Source organism: Poeciliopsis prolifica, unplaced genomic scaffold (assembly GCF_027474105.1).
Source record: "Poeciliopsis prolifica strain line A6 unplaced genomic scaffold, Auburn_PproV2 SCAFFOLD009, whole genome shotgun sequence".
Taxonomy (NCBI): Eukaryota; Metazoa; Chordata; class Actinopteri; order Cyprinodontiformes; family Poeciliidae; genus Poeciliopsis; species Poeciliopsis prolifica.
The window spans coordinates 12,153,831-12,176,558 of record NW_026562384.1 but is presented as its reverse complement, the minus strand read 5'-3'; the positions used below and the strand labels follow the sequence as shown (position 1 = coordinate 12,176,558).

At 39.9% G+C, this 22,728-nt stretch overlaps 3 protein-coding genes across 6 annotated transcripts; 2 read left to right on the top strand and 1 right to left on the bottom strand.

The window, feature by feature from the left end:
- Positions 1-1,518: 1,518 nt before the first annotated feature.
- Positions 1,519-4,072, top strand: LOC129362729 (paired box protein Pax-5-like). The gene is made up of 6 exons (XM_055034436.1): positions 1,519-1,561; positions 1,646-1,811; positions 1,899-2,096; positions 2,184-2,353; positions 3,625-3,738; positions 4,068-4,072. The coding sequence occupies exons 1-6, from the start codon at positions 1,519-1,521 to the stop codon at positions 4,070-4,072; spliced, it is 696 nt and encodes a 231-aa protein (XP_054890411.1).
- A 2,240-nt stretch (positions 4,073-6,312) lies between these two features.
- Positions 6,313-13,651, top strand: LOC129362967 (signal-transducing adaptor protein 1-like). 3 transcript variants are annotated; one of them, XM_055034813.1, is made up of 11 exons: positions 6,315-6,521; positions 6,982-7,053; positions 7,234-7,350; positions 7,475-7,531; positions 8,553-8,710; positions 8,801-8,932; positions 9,146-9,215; positions 10,753-10,855; positions 10,930-11,109; positions 11,930-12,031; positions 12,880-13,651. In XM_055034813.1, the coding sequence occupies exons 1-11, from the start codon at positions 6,414-6,416 to the stop codon at positions 12,891-12,893; spliced, it is 1,113 nt and encodes a 370-aa protein (XP_054890788.1). In that variant the 5' UTR covers positions 6,315-6,413; the 3' UTR covers positions 12,894-13,651. The 3 variants fall into 3 exon arrangements, with proteins under 3 accessions (XP_054890787.1, XP_054890786.1, XP_054890788.1); XM_055034812.1 differs by having other exon boundaries at positions 6,313-6,521; positions 10,933-11,109; positions 11,930-13,651; XM_055034811.1 differs by having other exon boundaries at positions 6,314-6,521; positions 11,930-13,651.
- Positions 13,410-22,193, bottom strand: ankrd13d (ankyrin repeat domain 13 family, member D). Of its 2 annotated transcripts, none has more exons than XM_055034810.1 (16): positions 21,371-22,193; positions 21,133-21,268; positions 20,909-21,033; positions 20,632-20,677; positions 19,481-19,624; positions 19,215-19,404; positions 19,031-19,097; positions 18,417-18,498; positions 17,976-18,037; positions 17,737-17,867; positions 17,494-17,651; positions 17,178-17,303; positions 16,446-16,618; positions 15,261-15,340; positions 14,640-14,907; positions 13,410-13,917 (listed from the first exon to the last, which is right to left on the bottom strand). In XM_055034810.1, the coding sequence occupies exons 1-16, from the start codon at positions 21,452-21,454 to the stop codon at positions 13,909-13,911; spliced, it is 1,881 nt and encodes a 626-aa protein (XP_054890785.1). In that variant the 5' UTR covers positions 21,455-22,193; the 3' UTR covers positions 13,410-13,908. The 2 variants fall into 2 exon arrangements, with proteins under 2 accessions (XP_054890785.1, XP_054890784.1); XM_055034809.1 differs by having other exon boundaries at positions 14,674-14,907; positions 21,371-22,192.
- Between the last annotated feature and the right edge of the window lie 535 nt (positions 22,194-22,728).

The following is a 22,728-nucleotide window of genomic DNA, read 5'->3' as shown; positions in this document are numbered from 1 at the left end:
CTATAACATACTTATCAAATTCAAATTGTCTTTTATTAAAATATGTTAATTTTGCAACTTTTTATGTGTTTAATGTACCTGGACTGGGGGAAAGTGGCTTTTTGAATAATAAAGATTGTCGACCTCTAAAACAACTCGTATAGCCTACTCCTAAAGTCTACTGTGTATTTTTTTAATTAGTTGAGGAAATTATATTTTACAGTTGTTAAGGCTTTATAAAATGAGTTACTGTGTCCTATTTTAAATATAAAAATATTCATAACACTTTTTTGTCTTTTTTCTTTCTTGTGATATTACAGCACAAAGCTCAATGCATTTTATTCATAATTTTATCGATATAGCCTATATATATATATATATATATATATATATATAATATATATATATATATATATATATATATATATATATATATATATATAATATATATATATATATATATATATATATATATATATATACATACTGCTGTTAGTTTACAAATCACTGAACGGTTTAGCACCACAATACATCAAAGATCTGCTGTTGTTGTATCAACCTTCCAGACTCTCAGGTCTTCTGGTTCTGGTCTGCTCTGCATCCCAGAACCAGAACCAAGAGAGGAGAAGCAGCTTTCAGCATCTATGCACCAAAAATTTGGAACAAACTTCCAGAAAACTGTAAAACAGCAGAAACCCTGACTTCTTTTAAATCGCAATTAAAAACACCTGTTTAGAATTGCTTTTGAAATGTAATATGTAACAATGTATTGTCTATTATATGTTGCATGACTTAGTGTTCTTGTGTTTATGATGTAAAGCACTTTGAAATGCCTTGCTGAAATGTGCTATACAAATAAATTTTGATTGATTGATATATATGTGGGGGGGGGTTGCGTGTGTGTGGGTGTGTGTGTGTTCGTGTGTGTATGGGGGGGCGGGGTCTTTGTTGTGTGTTCCAAACGTTTATCATTGTTTCATTCTTTAAAGTCCTGCTTTTTGTTCAAACTGATGCATAATAAAAAGTACATTATATTGCAGTTCTTTCTCTCAGCATTGCAAGAGCTCAATGCTGGGTTAAATCTTTATAATATTTCAAAAGGAACAATTGAACGACATCGACAATATGAAGTTGAACATTTAGAACTTCCTTTTAAAATCCAGATATACTATATAAAGCGAGTGTTCGCTTAGGGCTAAAAACGCATTTGTTACAATTTGTCCCGTCTGCGCCCTTCTTTGCGTAAATGCGCTCGACGGAACCATAAGCGCCTCAGCCCCGCCTATGCGCTCAGAGGCTTTCGCCGCTGTTCACTGATCAGGTGCTGAAAGTGTCGCAGGGAGGGAGTCTGCATTTGAAGTTTGAAGTACTTTATTTTCAATTTCTCCGTTTGTTTGAAGGTCCATCGCCAAAAACTTTGGACACAGAGCTGGATCCAGGATGTAATTTTCTTGCACAAGTTTCTGTGTCTTATCTAAACCTTGGCGGTAGAACCGCGACAAGTCCGGCAGGTCGTGGTACTTTTTGACGCGTTCTGTGATGGAAGTAAGCTTTGGACCGGTTCCGTTCACAGTTGCGCACAGTAAGTATCGGAGCCTCGCATCCTCTCCACAGAGGCCACCTGAAGTCCTGGAACTTTGTCCTCTCGTTCTGCGGCGCCTCTCAGGGCTCGGCGGGGTGAACCAGCTCGGCGGAGTCTTCATCAACGGGCGGCCGTTACCGCACGAGGTCAGACACCGGATCGTGGAGCTCGCGCAGCACGGCGTGCGCCCCTGTGAGATCTCGCGCCGTCTGCGCGTCAGTCATGGCTGCGTCAGCAAAATACTGACCAGGTAGTATCAGTCATATTGTCATTCGCGTGTGTCCCAATGTGGAATCAGGAAGTTATGACATCATAAAATCGCTCCAAACCATGCCAGGTATAATGAGACGGGAAGCATCAGACCGGGACTGATTGGTGGCTCCAAGCCCAAGGTGGCGACCCCCACCGTGGTGCAGAAGATCCTGCAGCTGAAACACAACAGTCCCACGATGTTTGCCTGGGAGATCCGAGACAGGCTGGTGCTGGAGCAAGTGTGTGACCCAAGCAACGTCCCCAGCATCAGCTCAATCAACAGGTAAGGGAGTCCTGGTGTGTTTCAGCGTTTCTGCTCATTGACAGCAAAGATCTGCAAAATACGTGTTGATTGTTTTGGTGTTTGTAGGATCATCAGGAGGAAAGTGAAGCCTTGTGAAGATGGTGAGTCTCTCAGTAATACTTGCACCTCTGTATCGGCAGCATCATCTGTTTCCATGGGAGCAGACTGTCCCTTTGAGTCCAGGTTTTCAATAGGAGGGATTCTGGGACTCAGAAAATTCAACAAACAAAACGAAGGTGAGAATCATTATATGTTCAAAGAGCATGTGTCCGTAATACAAAGAGCAAATTTAAGTGATACTGACATTTTGGTCAAATGACTTAAATATTTCTCAAAGATTCAACATCATTTTTGTTGTGAAATGATCTTTGTTCTGTAGCTGGCAAATATGTGTGTTTTGACAAGGGCTTTCTGTAATCTCTAATTTTATCCTTTTAAAATTAAAGGGAATCAAAAGATGTAAATCTATTGATTTACATTATAGACTTGCCCATAATATTTATCAGATATACAGAACAAAAAAAAGTGGTTTAGGTTCATGACAACTGGTATTTCACCAATTAGTTTCAAACAATCCAACAGATGACAGATTGTTTTTTGTCTATAAAATACTTGGTGGGTTTTTTTTAACAAGTTGAGGTGTGATAATTGATGTGGTGTGTTCATTTCGTCCAGATAAACCTGTCATGTTTCAAATTGTTTTAAATTTATCTGAATCAATTTTAGTAAGCTGAGTGTGCATACAATGTTACGTCCGTGTAATCAAATAAGCTTGTCTATTTAGGATATCTTTCATCTGAAATGTGTTTTTATACTAAATGAATGTCTTCAAAAAAATAAAGACATTCATTTATGTCTTTATTTATGTCATAGAATCAAAAGATTTCAATCTTTTGATTCTATGAACTGTTGCTTTTCTGCTTTTCACATAATCTTTGTTGAAACGGTTCACTTAGATGGCAAAAAACTGTTTTCATAATTTTGGGTGATATGTTTTATTACTTTTGCCTGTACATTCATGCAAGCTATATTATTTTATTTTTATATTATTTTTCTCTCCACACATCAAAGCGATTCAACATGTTTAATCACAATTTAAGTTTTTAATCGAAATCTTTAGAGATAAAGGTCACAAATGTTTATTCTCAATAAGAATAAACATTTTAAGAAGCTACGAATACACACAGCATTTGTTAAAATGGCTTTTAACTGGAGACCACACAGAAGACTGATGCATAAGACTTTGTGCTTTATGTTAATATAAGTCAGACGGAGACACTATAGGCAGCAGGAGGTCCACTTCATCTCCACAGGTCTACATCCTCCTCCCTGCCTCCCTTTCCATCACAGAGAGAATTAGAACAGGCGGCTTCAGAGACAAATAAGCGTAGTTATCTGCACGAATACAGCCATTCATGTGGGCTGTTTTCCATTCTTCTAATGAGAACAAATGGAGGTGGAAATGAAGATAAAACTAAACCTATGCTGAAGCTGTTCTGTTTTCCAGGAGCAGACGAGTCCTGCGGTGAGCACCACACCCAGCCCTGTTTCTGGAGCAGGTCTGACCTCAGCTCGACGTTTCGCTATCAGCTGCCGGCGAACCACCATTCAGATCTGTTAGGTTAGTCTGCGCTGATCTGACATGGCACCCGGTGGATCTTTCGCCTTCGGTCTTCGTTTCACAGAAGAACAGAATTCGTCATGTCTAAAATCGGAGAAAACATATTCAAATAAAACTAAAACCACCCTCCTCTTATGTTGTTATTTGTTTACATAATTTGGAGGAAAGAACAGCCAGGTTGCTGTGATCAGTCCAGAGTGTTGTGGCCTGTCCCTGCGGTCATTTTCTGCTCAGTCAGTGGCTGTAAAGCAACATCATTAGAGGCCCCATGATGGACAACACTGACTGCTTGCTCTCCTTTGTGTCCAATTCCCTCGCCTGCTCTCCAGGATGAGGAATCTAGGAAGATGAGAGCTGCTGAAGGGACCAGCGGGGTGAAAAACCCCATCAGAGTAGCTCAGTGCATTATTGTGTGAAGGCATACACCGACCAACAATCAAATTGATTTATGAAGCAGATACTGACAGAATTTCAGATTGATTCTGTTTGTTTCTGCAATGCATGTGTGTTGTGTTGTGATTGAGCAATGAACAAGCTGCCTTTTCACATTTTACTTTTAACATTTCTCAAAAATGTCCCATTGACTTTGTCTCTGTTATGTTGCAGTACAGTAATTCTAATAAGAGGACATTATCATAATATATAGATAAACTACTTTATATACATTGATAATATTAGAAAACAGTACATTTGGTGGGAAAGTGGTCTATAAAGAACCTCAGTGTTTTTCAGCACAGCTAGAAGTAAATCAGAATGAAGCCACAGAAGAAGAAAAAAAAAGGTAAACTAAAGAAAAAACATCTGGGCAGACTTTTTTGTTCTGCTATGTCCATACTCAGTCTCTAGAGGGCAGTGTTTGCATCACAGAGAGTGCCACAGGTTTCTTGCTTATATCTGTGTTAATAAACTAATAACACTACATAACAAGTGACACAAAAACAATCTAAGTTTAAATCCCGCTGCTGCTGTTAATCAATACACCTCAGAAATACTACAGTTTGTAGACCATGTAGGAAACGTCTGTGTTGTCATGGACTCAGATTTTGGTTTTAGCTGTAATGAGTCGACTACCGAGCTGCCATTCTGATAACATTTCCAGAATGAGAGTTTTCCGTATGAATATGGTGCAAAAAATTCCTGTGATCCTTCATTTCCTGTAAGTTATAACAATCTCTGCCTGCCTGCTCATCTGATATGCAGCTGTCAAAAATAAATTCTCATATCACACAAGTTTTTTTTTAAATTATTGCACTGGCTATATTTTTTCAGTTAAATCAGAAAGGTGAATGTTTTATTTCATGTACAAGGCACTGAATGGTGTTGGAGTTTCAGATATGAGTCATGTGGGTCCTTCAGGACATCAGAGGTCTGTTCACTCAGTGCTTCCTGGACCAAAACTAAACAAGGCAAAGCAACATTTATATTTATTTTATTTTTTCTCTGCTCTGCAACAGATTGTACAAACAAAAATGGGGCTGCAGATCATGTTGGCTGCTTGAAACAAGTCAGGTATGATGATATATAGATGCTTTATCCATATCAGGAGTTGATTTACTTTGCATTTTTATGTGGCACTAAAATATCTCATCTAGAGGGAGACATGCTTTATAATGGCCAGAGCAGTAAAAAGCTGTATATGTTCTATCAAGTGACTTTGGAGTAGCTTGAAACTGCAACACCACACACTGAAAAAAGTGTTTCTTTGAGCCAACTTTAAAAAAAATTCTCTAATTTATCACAGCTAATTGTATTAGTTTTGCTCAAGCTATAAATTAAATCTGAATTATAGCTTGAGCAAAACTAATAAGGTTAACTGTAACAAATTATTTTTTTAAAGTGAGTTCAAAGAAACATTTTTTCAGTGCAGTCCGTAAGACATTAAAACTTATTAGAAAATAATGTAAAAAGTTGAACATCCTTAGAGGAGACATGGGCAACATTTATCGATATAAATCTAATCCATTCAGGGAATCTTTAAAAACAACAACAACATATTTTCTTTGACTTTTATATTTTGAAACACAGTGTAACATTTTATTTTCACGATACTTTTTATCTGATATGTTACTGCTGTCGTTGTCACTCTTCAGCACTGACTGCAATAAATCCAGCATACTTAAACCCAGTGTCAGATTTCTTTATTGCCATAAATTCAGAGCTTTTGTTCTTTGCATTATAAAGTCTCACCTTATAGGATTCAGGTATTAAATGGGAGCACAAGAAAATCCAGTGCGAAAAGGAATCTAAACTGAGACTCCAAGTTGAGCTGTTTATTTACTCACACCTCATTTTTTATTGCTAATGATTAATCCGTCCTACATTGAAAAAAGCCTGTGCGTTTGTGTGTGAACTAATGCCAACACACTTTACTGCACATGAGAATAAAAAGCAAATTATCAGGAGTCATGCCAGGTACAAATGCTGATCGTTCTTTGGCTTTTTTTAAACTAACTACTTCCTTCTTTGTAAATCAGTGCAGAATTTCCCGGCTCAGAGCCAGGGCAGCTCTGAGGCTGCGCCGGAAAAGTTAGGATGGGTGGGTTTATAGACCAGTGATAAATCAGTGCATATCAGCTCGCACAAAAATACAGAGGAGCTCAGTTTTCCCAGGACTCAGCTGAAAGGCAGACGAGCGTTGAGGCGAACCGGGCAAGGAGAAGAAAGTCGTTGATCTGATGGAGGGCAGGCCGCACCCGAGAGCTGTGCACAGGAGGAGGGAGACAATCACAGCTTTGCCTCTGTACCACTATGGAAACCTGCAGAAGAAAACCATCAAAGAGCAGGTAAAATAGCCTACACTGCAATTTAGTAGAAGTTTGAAACTGGAGATTTAAACACAGATACTGTCAATACTGGAGGTATTCATGTATTTTTATTATTTTTATTTTTGGGCTGATTCTCTTTGTCACTAATTTTTTAGAAACCTGGTCTTGTTACCGAGGTCGGACTGTGAGTGCTTTATTTTGCGGGAGGCTATTTTCAATCAATAGTTTATGAAGAGGATTGATACCTACTGATAGATGCACATTCTTTGAATAATGAGTCCAAAAAAACTAACTTAAAACGGTACTGTTTTTATATATAAGTAAACTAGCAATCTCAATTACTTAGCCGGAGATTAAAAAAATTAATTGCACTTTAGAGTACCATAAAGATGAGGGTCAGTTTATTGGATTGCAGTTCTGTGCAAAGGTTAACATTTCTTCCCCAGCAGCAACTCAAAAAGACATTTATGACTTTCAGGATTTCAGGAACTTCTACGGAGAGCTCAGAGGATCAACACTGTTTCTGTACAACAATGTCTCACAAGACACAGTAAGGACACAGTTAAAGCTTGTCTGTCACAAAACAATGTGGTCAAACTTAAATGAAAGTATTTTTCATGTGCAAGACACCAAAATTCCAAAGAAACTTATCAGAGGGGCAATAAGGAAGTACAGGTCTGTTGATATTTCATCCATTAAACCGCCACGGGACTTTCTGTTTGTTTGCCAGTACTCAGAAAGGCTGGACCTGGGCCTGATAAAGTCCATGAACATGGAGTCTCCTTATAAAAAAAAAGTGCCAACCATTTTCACCTTAAGCTTTCCCCTGGAGGAGGTGCAGCTAAAGGTTTGTGAAACTTCAGACGGACTCAGCATTCATCACAAAAATGTCACTCAGCTGATTTTAAAAGCTGGATGATGTGAAAACACACTGTTCACCAACACTCGTGTTGTTTTCTGTGACTCTGCAGGTAGATAATGTTGACACAGGAGCGGAATGGAGAGGCTACCTTATGACTCTGGTTAATGTAAGTCAAAGATCTGAAAAGCAGAAAAAAAACTCAGGATGAACACGAGGCTCACAAGCTTGAAAACCCTTGTTTTATTTTGTGTTCATGGGAAAATTACTTTTTCAACGTAGGTCAAGTACTCTGTCATTAGATAAAGTTAAATTCATTTGTCTTTCCGAACTCCATCATCTAATTTCAAGATAATTAATTTCATGTAGACAATCAGTTCAGCTGGAGATGAACTGATTGAATCATTAGCAACACATATGAGCAATAAAATTAATCTAATTAATATAATTGAGATGATATAATTTAATTTTTCAACATTTCAGATTTGTAAATGAGATTTTAAATGTTAGTGGGGTTTTTTTTTCCAATTAAATTCAGTGAGAATTAATATAAAATTAAATATGTCCAAAAACATTGAAAAGTACTAATACAATATTTATCTGTAAAAGTTGTTTTCTTGTGGAAAAACTCATCTAGCTAAAATTTAGGACTGAGCTTGTGTTAACTTTTACATTAGCAGAAAGAATTGATGGAAATTTTATAAAAGATGTTCTTTTACTATCATCCTCCTGCTTGCCATGGTATTGCAGCTTGCAAAACATGTTCATCATCTCTGCTTGTAGAAGAAATACAACATTAGTTGTGGCTGATTTGTAAAGTTACGGCTGAGCTCTTGCTAATCAGTGTCACTGTGTAATAAAATCGAATAAACAATGTGTTTCCACAGCATACGTTGAAAGTTTGTCCTTCAGATTACTGTACATCTCTATAGAATGACTCACAAGTCAGTTATTAACCTGATGTCATAAAAGACTTGTTTTTGAACATTGTTTACCTCAAAGTGCTAAGAAGGGGAAAAAATCCCTCCAAAATTGAGAAAGTGGTAACTCTAATACATAAAGCCTCCTAAATGTGGCACGTTTCAGTTCGTGTTAATATTTTAAGAAAAGTCTGCATTCAATTTTCTCTCCTGTATTTTAATGATGAACTCCGTTGTGTGTTGTAAACAGTAATCTCTATTTTATTGCAGAAGGAGATTCCCTCAGACCTTCAGATGCTGCCTGGTCAGAAAATGAAGCTGGAGGAGATGCTGGTTCAGGAAAAGAAAAGAAACCCTCAGCTGCAGCGCCCTGCTCTTCCACCCCGACCGGGCTTCCTGCAGACCAAAGATATTCCTGACATGCCTGCGTGAGTTAAGCTGACAAAAACAAAACGATTCACTTTAGAAGCTTTTATAGGATGTCGATGGTGTCTTTTTGCTTGCTTTGCTCCCTGCAGTTGTTATTTCGACGTGACCCGACAGGAGGCTGAAAAGCTCCTCAGTGAGAACCCGGAACATGGAGACATCATCCTCCGCCCGTCCACCATGCCCAAGAACTACGCCCTGACGCTCAGACAGAAGACAGACAGGTTCACTCAGACTTCAGCCTGATCTCATTCAGCAGCTCTGATTCCCCCACAGAACTTCAAAAATAAACCAGCTGGCTGTGAAAGTTCATTTTTATAACTGTTATGTTAAACAGACAAAGAAGGAAAACCAAACATTTCAGCCAGTTAGACCAACGACAGAAACAACGTTAATCTGCATTCAGAGTAAGTCTCTTGCTGTGCATTGTGTTGCAGAGGGCATGTCCTGAAGAACTACAGGGTGACCTCCACCAGCACTGGCTTTGTGATCGAACTTGAGACTCCAGTAAGTCAAAAGTATTTGTTTTTACGGTTGAACAGCTCTCCTCGCAATCCACACCCTGAAACTAAAGAAAGAAAATGGTGACATATAACAAAAATGAGAAAGAATCAAAGAACTATTCGGATTATTTACTGAAGTAAATGTCAAAAAAACAATTCATTGATAAAACTATGTAGTCAGCTTTACTGTGCAAACACAGCAAAGAAACCAATTCTAACCAGGATTTTTTTTTCTTTCTCAATGCTTCATTCAATTTATTGTTTTCTAAAGGAAAATGCAGTTTCGCACATTAGCATCCATCCATACTGAGGAAAAAATATTCAGACATTCTGGCTTATTGATGTAAATGGTTTGAAATAATTTAATGACAACAGCCAATAATTCTGTTGTTTTATCAAATAATGTTGTGACGAATTTTAAATAAAGTGCCTAAAAGAAAATTACATTAGTGATTTTTCATATGTAATAACCACTGCATATCAGTTTCATGCGTGTTAGAAAGAACTGTGTTTTTAGCTATTATGTAACTAAGGCTGTTATGAAATGTCATAATGTCATGAGATTGAATAGACGTAGACAGTGCGATCGCACCACTCACAACAAATCAGTTGTGCAACATTGTAAATGATTCACGTCCAATTAAATAAAAAAGATTCAAGGATTTCCTTGTTACATCAGAAGCTAAACAACAATCGACACAATGAGCCACGTCAGTTTCTCCTACAATTTTCTCTCATATTTCTGTCTTAATTCTGGGACACAAACATCGCTCAGTGGATTCATATCCATATTCTTTTCAATAATAATAAGAAGAAGCTCCCATTTCTTTTCACTTTTCTTCCTATTTTGTGATTTTAACCAATTGTTCTTTAGATGTTTCTAAATGGAATCAAAAATTGTTTTGGCACCATATTGTGGAAAATGCTCTTAGTTAACACTAAAAAAAACCTATTCTGTCTTTCAAGATCTGTGCAGGTTTGACTGATAAAACACAAATTGCGTGTTTGACGCAGACTCCAGTGAACAAACGATCGAATGACGTTTTGTTTCATGTGTAGACTAATATCTGGTTCATCTCTTGAGTTCAGGGTGCCTGAAAATTAAAAGGGTCAGCGGGGAACAACGAAACAAACACTCTTGAACAGAAATGAAAAATTTCAAAATTACTTAAATAAATACACCAAGGCCTGATTAAAAGATTAAAAGAAGATCTGGTTCCATCTAAGGACAATATTAGGAAATGAGGGGTGACTGAGCACATTCAGATCACTGCGTGTTACATAGGAATTTATGTTATGAACTTTATATATCAGCAGTTTCATAGTTGATTGCGATATGCAGATTTTTTTAAAAAATCTTGTTTTATTCATTTTTATTTATTTCAGAGAGATCATAGGGGAAAAAATAGCCATGTTTATGTAGTTACTTTGTTGGGACAGTTGAATCTTAGTCTGGAATATGTTTCTCTGACGTCACATGATAAGTACACCAGTGAAAAATACATTTAATAGCTAATTCGTCCTTAATGTTTACTCTGCAGATGACAGTCCGCTCACTGAATGATGTACTGAAGTACTTCCTGGAGAAGACAGAGTATCGTCTCCGTCCCTACGTTGTGGCTCAACCCTACGACACTCGGATTGGTGAGGATTAGCACTCCTCTGAGAAACAAATGAGTTCGCATTGACACAGATTCACATCTGTTTTTGTTTGACAGTAGTGGCTCCTCCCCCAAAATGTGCCAACATGCCACCGCCTGCTGTCCCCAAAGCTCAGGTGGCCCCCATGCAGCGATCCCAGTCCAAAGACAAGCGTCTTCCACCCGTCCTCAAGCCTGATGAGGGAGAATATGTGTTACCAGAAGATCCCATGATGGACGATCAACTGATGAAGAAAGGTAAATAGACACTCAGACAAATTTACTTGGATCCTGAGTAAAGATGTCTTGAAAAACTACCGTAAAATAGATTTTCTTTTTTTCTTAAATGATACCATTTAAGAAAAAACATTGGTTTACACAATCACAAGTGTGTCAGTTATTGGTAACCCTCATTAACAAGGGCAGTTAGAGGTGAATAAAACAAGTCACCATTGGAGAACTGCGTCGTAACAACCATTGGACAATATCTGCATAGCAACTGGTTGGACCTTCTCTGTCCATCCACTTGTCCAAACATGGGGAGTTTGTTAAACTGGGATTTTAATTCAACCTATATGTTTTTGTTAGATAAGATCCAGACAGCCGTTTTTAACTAAAAATATATACAGCTTATTTGATGAGAAACTCAGCAGTATCATGCCCACAGTCAAGTACGACAGTGGAACTATGATGCTGTGGGCCTGTTTCTCTTCCAAAAGAACCTTGTTAGGGGGTGTGGCATCAGTAGACCTTGAAAGAAAATCTGGTGGACTTTGAGAAAACAAAGAAATTGCACAAATAGAAAAACAAAGTTTATTCATGCTCCAGCCTCGGAAAATAGGTAAAAATAAATGTCCAGCTGCTGATTGTATTTCTGAATATAGAAAATGATCCACTGAAAAGAATATGCTCAAATGCGAGGTTACATTTTTCTGAAATGTTGAGTGTGAAATAATGCTTCTGGTATAAAAGAAGAGATTAATTCACATCATAACTAAAGTTCAACTGAATGCATCATCACTGTTTGTGTCAGTAGATCAAACTGATTGTAACACTCTTTTCTTTGGGTCTTAATCAGCTCAGGTGGCTGATGAGCTCCAGGCAATTTTGCAAAAGAGAAAGGAAAACCTCTACATGGAAACTGGAAAGGACCAAGACTGCACGTACCAGAATGAAGAAGGTGAAAAATTCAAATCAAAGGTCCAGTGGACAACCAACGTCTCCATGCCATGAACTTTAACTTCCTGCCTAATATGTGGCTCAAAGATTACAGGTTTTACTGAGTTCTGCCACCAGAATCCATTTTTTTTTTCCTATGGGGATATTAAATGTGTACAAAAGTTAAATCAAACATATATCAGTTCTTAGTTAATTATCAGAGAGGCAGAAGTGTGTGGGAACCATTGAATTCATTTCTTTCAACTCTGTCCAGAGTTAAAAACAGAAAGCAAACATATAAACAGAAGTTTGGGGGATTTATTTCCAAAGAAAGTCACTTTGATGACAAAGATTTAAAACAAGCTACTTGTTTTAAATAAAGGAAATAGTGCAACGTGATTTTTTTCCAAGTTAGGGGGATTTGGTCAAACACTATAGAAGTTTCAAGTTACACCTGCAATCTACAGTCAGAAACCAGTGAAGGAGTAACAATATTTGCTAAAAAAAAAAGTAATATAAAATTTGGTGCTTCTGATGTTTTTGGATAGAAACTTTAACTTCACAACAAACTAAGAAAGACTGTATGTTTTATTGTAAAAGTTGTTAATATTCAACTTATTTGTTGTATTTTATCAATGCACATAAAGCTGATAATGTCTGGATTCGATGCCATTTCATTAAGAAAAGCGTCTTGTGTCAAAATGACTAAAAATCTGACAAGCTAATTGTAGAAGACTGAAATAGCAAAGGAAAAAAAAGTTATTTTAAGAAAGTTTCTAAATCTAGGGTTTTTGCACCACCAGCCCTCCATACATTTGTAGCTTTATGATAAAGTAGTATTTTCTGAAATGGTCCCCTTGTGTCATGAAGGGATTGTCGGCTAGCAGTACCTACACTGAGCTCAAGACTGTCTGCGACCAGAACACGGGCGACCCAAACTTCAACAAACCCCAGAGAACCCAGCTCTTCTGAGAATCTCCCCCTGCACTACACTTTCTCTTTCTACACCATCACATCTGACAGAACCTGCCTGGTGCTCTTCCCTCCACCATATGTGTCTACATATATATGTGTATATATATATTCTCTATATATTCTAGCCTTCTGTTAGTCGATCATTACTGTTAATTGGCTACTAACAGCCTGTTAGCTTTGATATTAGCTGTTTTATGTTATAGCCTCATTTGACTTCTGCCAAATGCATTTATATAAAGTGTGATTTTGTTTCACAACTCACTGTTGACACAGAGAGAGAGAGACTTTCACATGTGAGAAAGCCATGTTACTGTGAACATTCGGCAGATTTTCTGTTTAGAAAGTTTCAGTTTTGGCTAAATATACTTTTTTCATTATTGTTATTGTGACAATGTCCAATGCAAAATAATTCCATAATGAAGATGTAAACATGTAAAATATTTTAATGCAAGTTGAAGACAGAATAATAATCCAAGATTATCTTTTATTTTTTATTTTTCCACACTTAGGAGTAATCCAACATAAATGCTTAGAAGTTTTTTTTTTATTCCATTATGTTTTACTGTATTTTTTTTTCAGTGTAGTGGATCATATAAGCTTAAGGATCATTCATCACTCAAAAACAGCAAGACTGTGAAAAATATTCAATAAAAAAAGAAAGAAGCTCCCTTTTTGTCATCTCCCTCACTTAAAGTGTACAGTATTTTATTCAGAGTAACCCATTTCGCATTTCCTGCATCAGTTCCTTTCAGTCTGTGCATGTTAGCAGCCTTCATGTGACGAAAACAAATAAAATATCTGCAATAATAAATTAATGTCTTGGGATTTAAAAATTAAAAGTGTGGATCCGTCCCGCTGCAGCTGCAGCATCACTTCTCTGTGAGAGACAGCTGCAGGATCCTCTCCAGCTCCTCCTCTTCCTCCTTACACTTCCTGGAACAGAAAGACGAACTGGGTTTAAGAGTTTTGACCACTCAAAGTTTTCGTGGATTCGGTGTTTATGCAGGAAAAGTTTGACTGGACACGTTATCGCCTCTATAATGGGAGCTTCACGGACCAAAGAAGGTGTATTTGTAGAGCTCAGATATGGAAAAACTACAATTTATCCCATCATTTGTCAGCTTGTATTAAAAACTATTTTTACAGAAGTAATCAGAAGTCATCTTACATCTTTGTGGACAAATGTTGAAGAGTTTTTATTTTATAATGCATCTTCAAAACAATCGTAAAGAGGTTTGAAGACATTAAGTCATACAAAACCTTGTAATAGATTACGTGCAGCAGGGAAGCTGGAGTCTGGACTGTTACTGGGAAACTGCAGCACCTTTAGTACATTTTATTGGAGTTTTGCTGCTGTTTTTGAGGATCGTTATTCAGCTGCATCGGCCACTTCGGGTCAAGCTTAAACACACTTCTTCAGATTTCACTAGCACAGTAATAGAAACTGTTAATGAGATGAATTTTCATCACCCCAGTGATAGCAATGAACATAAATACAAACAGCAAATAAGTAGCTGTAGGCACAAAAGGGGAAGAGGGGTTCTGGTGAAGTTTAACCAGAGACACACCAAGTATGTCTCTTCCTTAACGGCCCTGATTGCAGACATCCGTCACTCGCTCAGAGAAGGATCAGATCACAATCTGTCAACATGAACCTTTTGCCTGAGGTGACCGCCAGGCAGCCCCCACCTGTCGATCTCCTCCTGCTCCCTGCACGACAGCTCCATGGCGAGCCGCAGCTGCTCGTCGAAGCTGGACGCCACGCCGAAGGGGCCGGAAAGCCTCGGGTTGGTGGCGGCGCTGTAGGAGAGCGGCGAGTTGGAGGCGGGGTCCTGCGGGGACACGGAGGGGGGCAGGCTCGGGTCGGCCGCGTCTTCTCCCTCTCTGCTGGCCAGAGAGATGGAGAGCGACTCCTGGATCGCCCTGAGAGGAGGCAGAAAGAGTTGTCCAAGACGGTTGTTTTCAGGGTCCTTCTGCTTAAACTCCAGTAGAGGATAAAAGAGACGCGCTGCTCTCAGGAGGAGAGAGAAAAAGCTAATTACTGAACTCTATTTTAATATCTTTCCTTAAATTACAGCTCAAGCCAGAAGTTCTCTTCAAGAAAAAAAGATTAAGACATCATTAGAGTTTTAATTCCCACACATTCATGTCTGCAATTTCTTTATGTATTTATTACCTAGATTACTAATCCATTAAAACAAACAGCTAATTATTCTCGACTAACAGTTCCAGTAGAGTGATGACTGCAGAGTCAGCAGCAGATAAAATCCTCTCACCTCTCCAGCTGAGAGTCCTCTTCATACAGCGGAGACTGCGGACCCGGGCGGCTGTTTGTCAGCGCCTCCCAGATGGTCACCTGCAAATTCAGAAGCAAATGATTCCTGGCTTTAGACAGGAGTAGTGCTTGTTGAGAGTTAAATGATTGATTGAGAAACTATGGAGTTAAAACGAGCTCTGCGCTTTTCTAACTCGAGGAGAAAAACTGATGCAAAGACGACAGTAAATTAAAAAAAAAAAATTTGCTGCTTCTGTAGAAGCTACATCAGACTGGACCGACAACGCCAATGACGCAACATTTTTATGCTACATTATTGGCATTTATAACTAAATATAGGGAGAAAATGTCAACAGTTTTCTGAATTGATTTAATGTCTTAACAATAAACTTACTTTTTTCTTCACTTCAAACATGCACATGCCTCTATCAGTTTTTATCCAGCCTTTGGAGGACAGTCAGTCAGGCATCTTGAACTTTTGCACAAAGTCCAGAGCTTAGTCCAGGTGGACTTGATATTTAAGAGATGATTTACTTTTGCTAAACGTGTAAAGGCGGTAGAGACGAACAACGAAACAGAGATGGTTCGACAAAATATTGGCCAGGGGGGATTGATATCTCCACCGACACTAATAATCTAAATAATCTTCCTAATTAGTTGTGTTTTCCTGATTTTAACCATAAATTCCTCACAAATCCTTATCTACATTTTTTTCGTTTTGTTTTTACAAATAGTTCAGCAATATATGGGGTGTGTCATTAATATGCACAAAGATAAGAGGTGACACTGGGAAACATTCAATAGCTGCATCACATTACAGGGAAGAACAGCCCACCTGCTTCATTTCACAAGTCTATAAAAAATATTTATTCTTGTAAATGAAACTGCAGAATAAAATCTATAAACCTGTAACATGCTGCACAATAATCATCAGATCTCTGTGCAGAACTTCATAAATGTTTTCGATCCACCTTACAGACATTCTTCATGGCCTGTTGGCGGAGCCTCTACTCGTCTTTATGACTCACATTTTATTACTGCCATATTTTGTCACATTCTGCTTGTTATAATAAAGCTATCTATCAATAAATCTACCCCTTTATCTATCCTGTCCAAAGTCTCTTGTCTGTCTGAGCCGATCTGAAGCGCTTCCCTCTTTGTGCCGGGCTGGTTACGTTGCTCGGACCTGATCGCTCTCAGTGCCGGCGTCCAGCAGACTCTGCTGGATGGCGAACTGCAGCAGGTTGTCGTCCTCGTCCCTCAGCGGCTCACTGCGGCCCGGCCCGAGGGTGGTGTAATCTGGAGGGGGCTCGAACACCGAAGGGTCCACCTCGCAATGGAAGTCAGAGGGAAGCTGACCTGAGGAGGAAATGAGATGCGTTCATGACTCGATGCCATTAAAACCCCCTGCAGGCGGGGAGGGAGTAGGAGCGCAGCGTAAAACAATCACAGATTGTCTTTGATTGCTTTAAGCCATTATCACCTGGAGATTTTTTTTTGCCCCAAAGCTCAACCTCCAATACAGACCGTCTCGTTTAAAGTTTCAGTAGAGTCCAGTAAACACTCATGAAGATCAACTTAGACATATGTTACTTAAATATGTTCTCTTGTTTTGAAGAGTGGCGACGACACATGGGCCTCTGTGTTACTTCAAATTTACACAAATATTGGAAACAAGGATTACAGATTGAGAGTTCCTACATACTCAATGAATTTAAAAGTAAAGCATAAACTCACTTTGTAAGAACAGGTGAGCAAAATGTTTTGTTACAGGCAACCACATAAAAAAATATGAAATTATTTTCCACTGAAATGCTCTCAAATTAAAGGTTTGATATGGATTATTGTAATATTTTTCAGTAAACGTAGTGGGACAAATGTTTTCAGTATTTCAGGCATGTGATGGAGTCGTACTTACCCTGAGTTCTCTGTAGTTCTCCAGAGTTCTCTGGCTGGTGAACGATCACAGAGCTGACTGGCTCGTCGCAGCCACACAGATTACTGAACGTCACTCTGGCATTCAACACGTGAAACAGGGGAATCTCTGAGGGGCAGAAAGAGAAACTATTGAAAAGGGAAGGTGCAGCTGAGCGGATTTCCTGTGGCTGTCATTCTACTGGATCAAGCAACGTTTCCAAACTAAAGCTTCAGGATTTAAAAAAGCCAAAGTCACAGAGAAGCTTCCTGCAGAACCGAAACATCCCATCAGACGTGCATCTAATGACCGCACTCGCCTATCTTCACAGGGAAGCCTGGTGGGAGCCGCAGGGTGATGAAATCCCGCAGTTTAGCAAAGTGAGCGTTTGAGATGGCCATGAGGTCGATGATGGGCGTCACCTGCTCAGCCAGGGACAGAGGGTGTGTCTCACTCAGCCAAAGTGTGGCTTTAAACCTGAAAAAAAAAAGATCGACAAACAATGTAGTGTGACAGAGATAATAAACGTGACTGATCAGATCTTGCTCTCCCTTCACCAAACCTCTGCACTTTGCTTGTGAGCTCGACGGGGCGTCCGATGTCGCGGCCGTTCAGGTTGAACTCCGGGTTGAAGTATTCCTCGGCTGTGATGGCCGTGGGGTTGTGAGGACTGGCGCACTGGGACACGTTGCTCTGACAGGAACACACACACACAGAGACGCACAGCGGCAGCAGTAAGTGCGTGTGAAAGGACGAATGAGGCAGTGTGTGGGAAAGAACGTGCGCCGGAGGCTCCGTTACCCCGTTGTGAGCTGTGTGCTGCTCTGCAATCCCCAGGAAGGACTGGAGGGGAGTCTTTGAGCCTGAGAAAAACAGGCAAAATACCCGTTTTAATCAATACGGCCAGAGAGAGGATCATGTACAGTACAGCCAAACCTCTGCTCTGTTTCCCGCTCTGTTGACTACCAAGTGACACACACACCAAGCCATTTTATTTTTACATACCAACAAGCCTAAAATGTAAAGAGGAATAAATATAAGTACAGGTTTTTTTTCTCCAAATAAGTACAAAAGAAATGTAAAACCATATACACAAATCTGACAAAATACTGGGAAGTACAGGAATAAAAATAAGTAGTTTAATGTCTCAGCAGCGACAAATTCCCTCTGCCATTGTTTAGTTGACAAGATTTTGCTCCCAAATCATACAGATAGTTTTTCTGTCCCTGTGAATTTTCTCACCTTTGTTTCTGGTCTTGTCTTGGTCTGATAAATGCTCCGTCCTCGATCGGGTCACCACCTCCACGTTGGTGGCACTGTAAACCTGGACACAAAGAGAGAGAGCGTGGACAACACGTCTTCTGACGCTTTCTTTAAAGCTCCCCGCAGTAATTCTGTCAGCATCAGACAAAACAAATGTCTGGAGTGAAAGTGAAACAGGTCTTTTTTTTTTTTTTTTTGCAGACAAACTAAAATATAGAAACTGTTTTTTTTTTTTTACAACCATCAAGAGCTTCTCGTATGAAAACCAAAAATATGACGACTGGACAAAAACAAAACAAGAACAATGTAGGTTAGTTGTTATGAGACCAGAAGGAACTTTTATAAAAAAATAAATAAAAATAAGTATTTAACTATGTAAAAGTGTCCTATTGTGAGTTTAGTAGTGAGCATCACATCTTTTAGCTCCTCTTAGAAATCAGTCTGAGGTGAGAAACTTTTCTTCTCCCACACAACAAAACCTTTGTCAACTATAAACAGAAGTAAGTTCAAACATATAATTAAGACGAAGTAAAACAAAACCAGTTCTATGTGATAAAACCATCAACGCTGAGCTGGAGCCTCAGCCTCCTAACCTTGGCTTCGTAACCGCTGACGACCTCGGTCTTCTCAGAACGCCAGCCCCAGATTCCCGACTTATTCCTGAGACAAATACAAAAACGCAGGCCAAACTTTACGTTCGGCTGTCATCAATATTTCCATTTTGACTCTGCGAAAGCGATAAACGTCGGCAGGAACGTTTGAGTATTCAGTCGTTACCGCTCAAAGGAAATGTTGCGCGTGTTGAGGTGTGTGGAGGCGATGGGCGACGTGAGCCTCTGCGCCGTGTTCTCCTGCGACGGCTGCATGGCTGCCAGAAGGGACGGCGCGTCACGAGGGGACAGCACGAGCGGTTCCGTGTACACCACCTGCTTCTCGTGGTCCACCTCCATCACCACGGCGCCGTCATCTGAGCAGAGAGACGGACGTGCTGCGAATCCGCTCTGGTGCTGTTCTTCATTCATTTACGCATTTATGTCACACACCTCCACCCTTGAAAATGTAGCTTCGCCGTCCTTTCAGCCAAGTCATGTGTTCAAAGCCCAGTAGGGTGGTGTCAACACGGAGGCATGAGCCGCTTTTCCAAACCCGGTAGACGTCACTGGGGCAAACCTTAGACACTAAGGGTACTGCAAAAGGAGGGGCGAGAGGAAGGGGCTTTTTCAAAACATGTGGCAGAGAAAGCAAAAAGCACATAACCAAAGAAGAGGTTATAAAAGAAAATCTTGTTTTATGTTTTCACCAGTGCATCACATAAATTAATCTGATTAGTCTGAGTAGCACATTTTTCTGCCATTGGTCTCCCTGCGTTCTAAATGCCTCAGACTGAGGAAAGTGTTGCCTAAAACTTCTTAGCAGGATCCTCCTGCTTCCTCAGCATTGATTTTTTTTTTTACGCTCCACACATTCGAAAATGAGGCTGCTGCTTAAACAGGCCAAGGACTTTACAGCCATGAGGGAAAGCCTGAAGAGCCAAGACATTTGTAAAACATTTCCATCACTGCCTGAACTGAAAAGTTCTCTCTTTATGAAGCAGGAGTTTAACTTAAAACCAATTTAAAATAAAATATTGCAAATCAAAGACGTTGTTTCACTTCTGATAGGTCATTTTGATTAGAAATGCATAGATTAGACGGTTTACATGTCGGGTACTCTCAGGCCTGCCGACTCCAATTTCGACCAATTCTGATTTATTTTCTTCAGACTGATGACAGATAAAACTTTTTTTTTTAAGTTTACCTTCTTTGTTTTATTAGATGGACAAGTTTTGAACGCAACAAAAAATTGAATCACAAGATCACCACCATTTATACATCACAGTATTTTCTAAACTATTATCAAATTTTTTATCAATTTAAAAAGTGAAAAGTTTTTAGTTTCATTTATTCATTCGAGCAAAAAAAATTAACAACTTTTCCAATATTTTTTACTGTGGATCTCCAATCAGAGGGAACCAAATCTACCAATTTCAGTCCCTGCTGTGTTAATTGGAGCATGTTTATTTAGAGCTCACTAGTTTTTCCCTCTTTTTCCAAAGGTGTAAATTCAATATTGACAAGGTCTAATGCTGAGGGAGCTGTCCAGCTGCAGCGGTGCTGAAATTCACCTCTGTGTGGGAAATCTGAAATCTACTCACCCCAGCTGGTGAACTCCCACTTCATTTCCACGTAAAAGTCCCGCGCCTGAAGAGACAGGAAAAGGATATAGAGACGGTGACCGTCCTCACCTAATGATGATGCTGACAGATTTTAGCAGCACGTTGGAAATATTGTTTAAAAAGAAAAAGCCACCCTGGCAGACAGCCTTATAGCTCTCACTTCAGTGGAAGCATCTTAGAAAAAGACTTTGGGAGAGCACAGAAGAGTGCATCGATTAAGGAGATGAGGACAAAGGGTGATTTTTTTTTTTTTTACCTGTCTCAGTTTGCTGAGCAACTCTGGGATGCCCGCCAGTCTCTCTGTGGCTCGTTTAAAGTCTCTGTACTGAAGCACCAGCTGCACCAGCTCTGGATCCCCGGTGCTCACCGCCTCCTGCAAGACTGAAGCAAATGTCCGGGTGTTCAACTCGCAGCAGCCTGAGGGCATGAAGCAAAGCAAAGCAAAGCAAAGCAGCAGCATTGGCAGCTCGAAGCACTCACTGGTCCAGCCCTGCGCGTTGCAGTGCGTCGGGTCCGCAGAGTACCTGAGCAGCACCCGGGTGGACTCCAGGTGACCCAGACAGACAGCCAGCTCCAGCGGGGTGCGCCCCCGTGGATCCAGGCGCTCCACGTCCTGCTGCATGTCCAGAGCACATACACACACAAGCTGCGTCAGTGCACTGCGGCGCCACAGAAACTAAAGCGCACCTGTAGAAACCCACCGCCCACAGAGACTCACTTCTTTCTTCTGCAGCTCTCGGTCCAGCTCTAGGTACTGATTGTTCCAGACGTAAAAATGCAAGGGAAAGGCCTCCTGAGCCATGGCTGACACGCACACTCTTACAAAGACTTTTACAGCCACAAAGATCGCAGTGAAACGGATCGGCACCGCTGGTTAGCTAGCTAGCTTCGGTTTTTACTTAAAAATGTTAACACTCTGACAGCAAAAGTTGTGTCACTTAGATAAAAAAAAAACACACCCCGCCACTTGGCAACTCTATTGTAGTAACTAATATGGAGCAGCAAAACTATTAGTGGGCTGAGTCAGGAAGGCGAACTCAGCCCACTAGTTAACTAGCAGCTAGCTGGCTAACCTTAGCTAACTAGCTAACAACATTGTTTTCAGCTTCTGACTTCCATACTGCGGGTTGAACGGGTTTAACCAACGAACAACTCAAAGCGGTGTCCTCTCATCTTTATTCACTTGTTTTCTGTTAAATACTTACACTGGAGCGGTTCAAATAATCTAGTTCAAAGCGCCTGATATTAAAGTTAGCTAGCTCGTCCCGGTGCCGACGGGAGCATCCTGTGTTTCCATCGCAGTGTTGTAACCAAGATAAAGCGAGATTCGGCCCCTTTAGTCCGCTTCCACATCCAGGTCACTCCGCTTCAGAGCCTGATGAGAAGCTGCCAGCTGCTGCCTGATCCCCTGCGATCAGCTCCGCCACAGTCAAGCTGTCCGAAGCTGCAGCAGCGGTTTGTTTAGTTTTGAAGGGGCTTTTTGTTTCCAGGTGGTGGAGAGATGCTGCTGGGTGGAGCCGGGAGGCAGGATCTCTGTCACCCTGCGATGCAAATCTGTCAACAGAGGACTTCCTCTGGATTTCTTCCCGTCTTCATAACATTTTTCAGATGAAGTAGATTTAAAAACAAAATGCAAAAACTCAATTTAGAAATTGTTCCATAAGATCCCCTTTTTCAGCATCACAAATAAACTGTAATTAGCCACATTTTAAAAGCTGGGTCTAATTTCACCAGCCACACCCAGGTCTGATTGTCTGAGCTGAAGGAGAATGAAGTCATTTTATCATTAGAACCTGTCTGATAACATGAAGTAGGCCAAAGGAGCAAAAACACCAGCACATCTTACTCAAATGTAAAGAACAGATGAGAATCAGTGTCACTGACTTTGTTTCTCAAGGGTTAAAAAGTAGTTTATGACAGCTTGGGACTTAAGTGCTATGAATATAGGAAAAACTTTCCCCATTTAAGGTAGTCCGGGAGTACATTAGCATCTCTTAGAAAAAAAAAACATCTAAAGTAATTCAAGTCTCACGTTTGCCAAAGACTTCAGAAAATCTTCCATGGACTGATACAGAA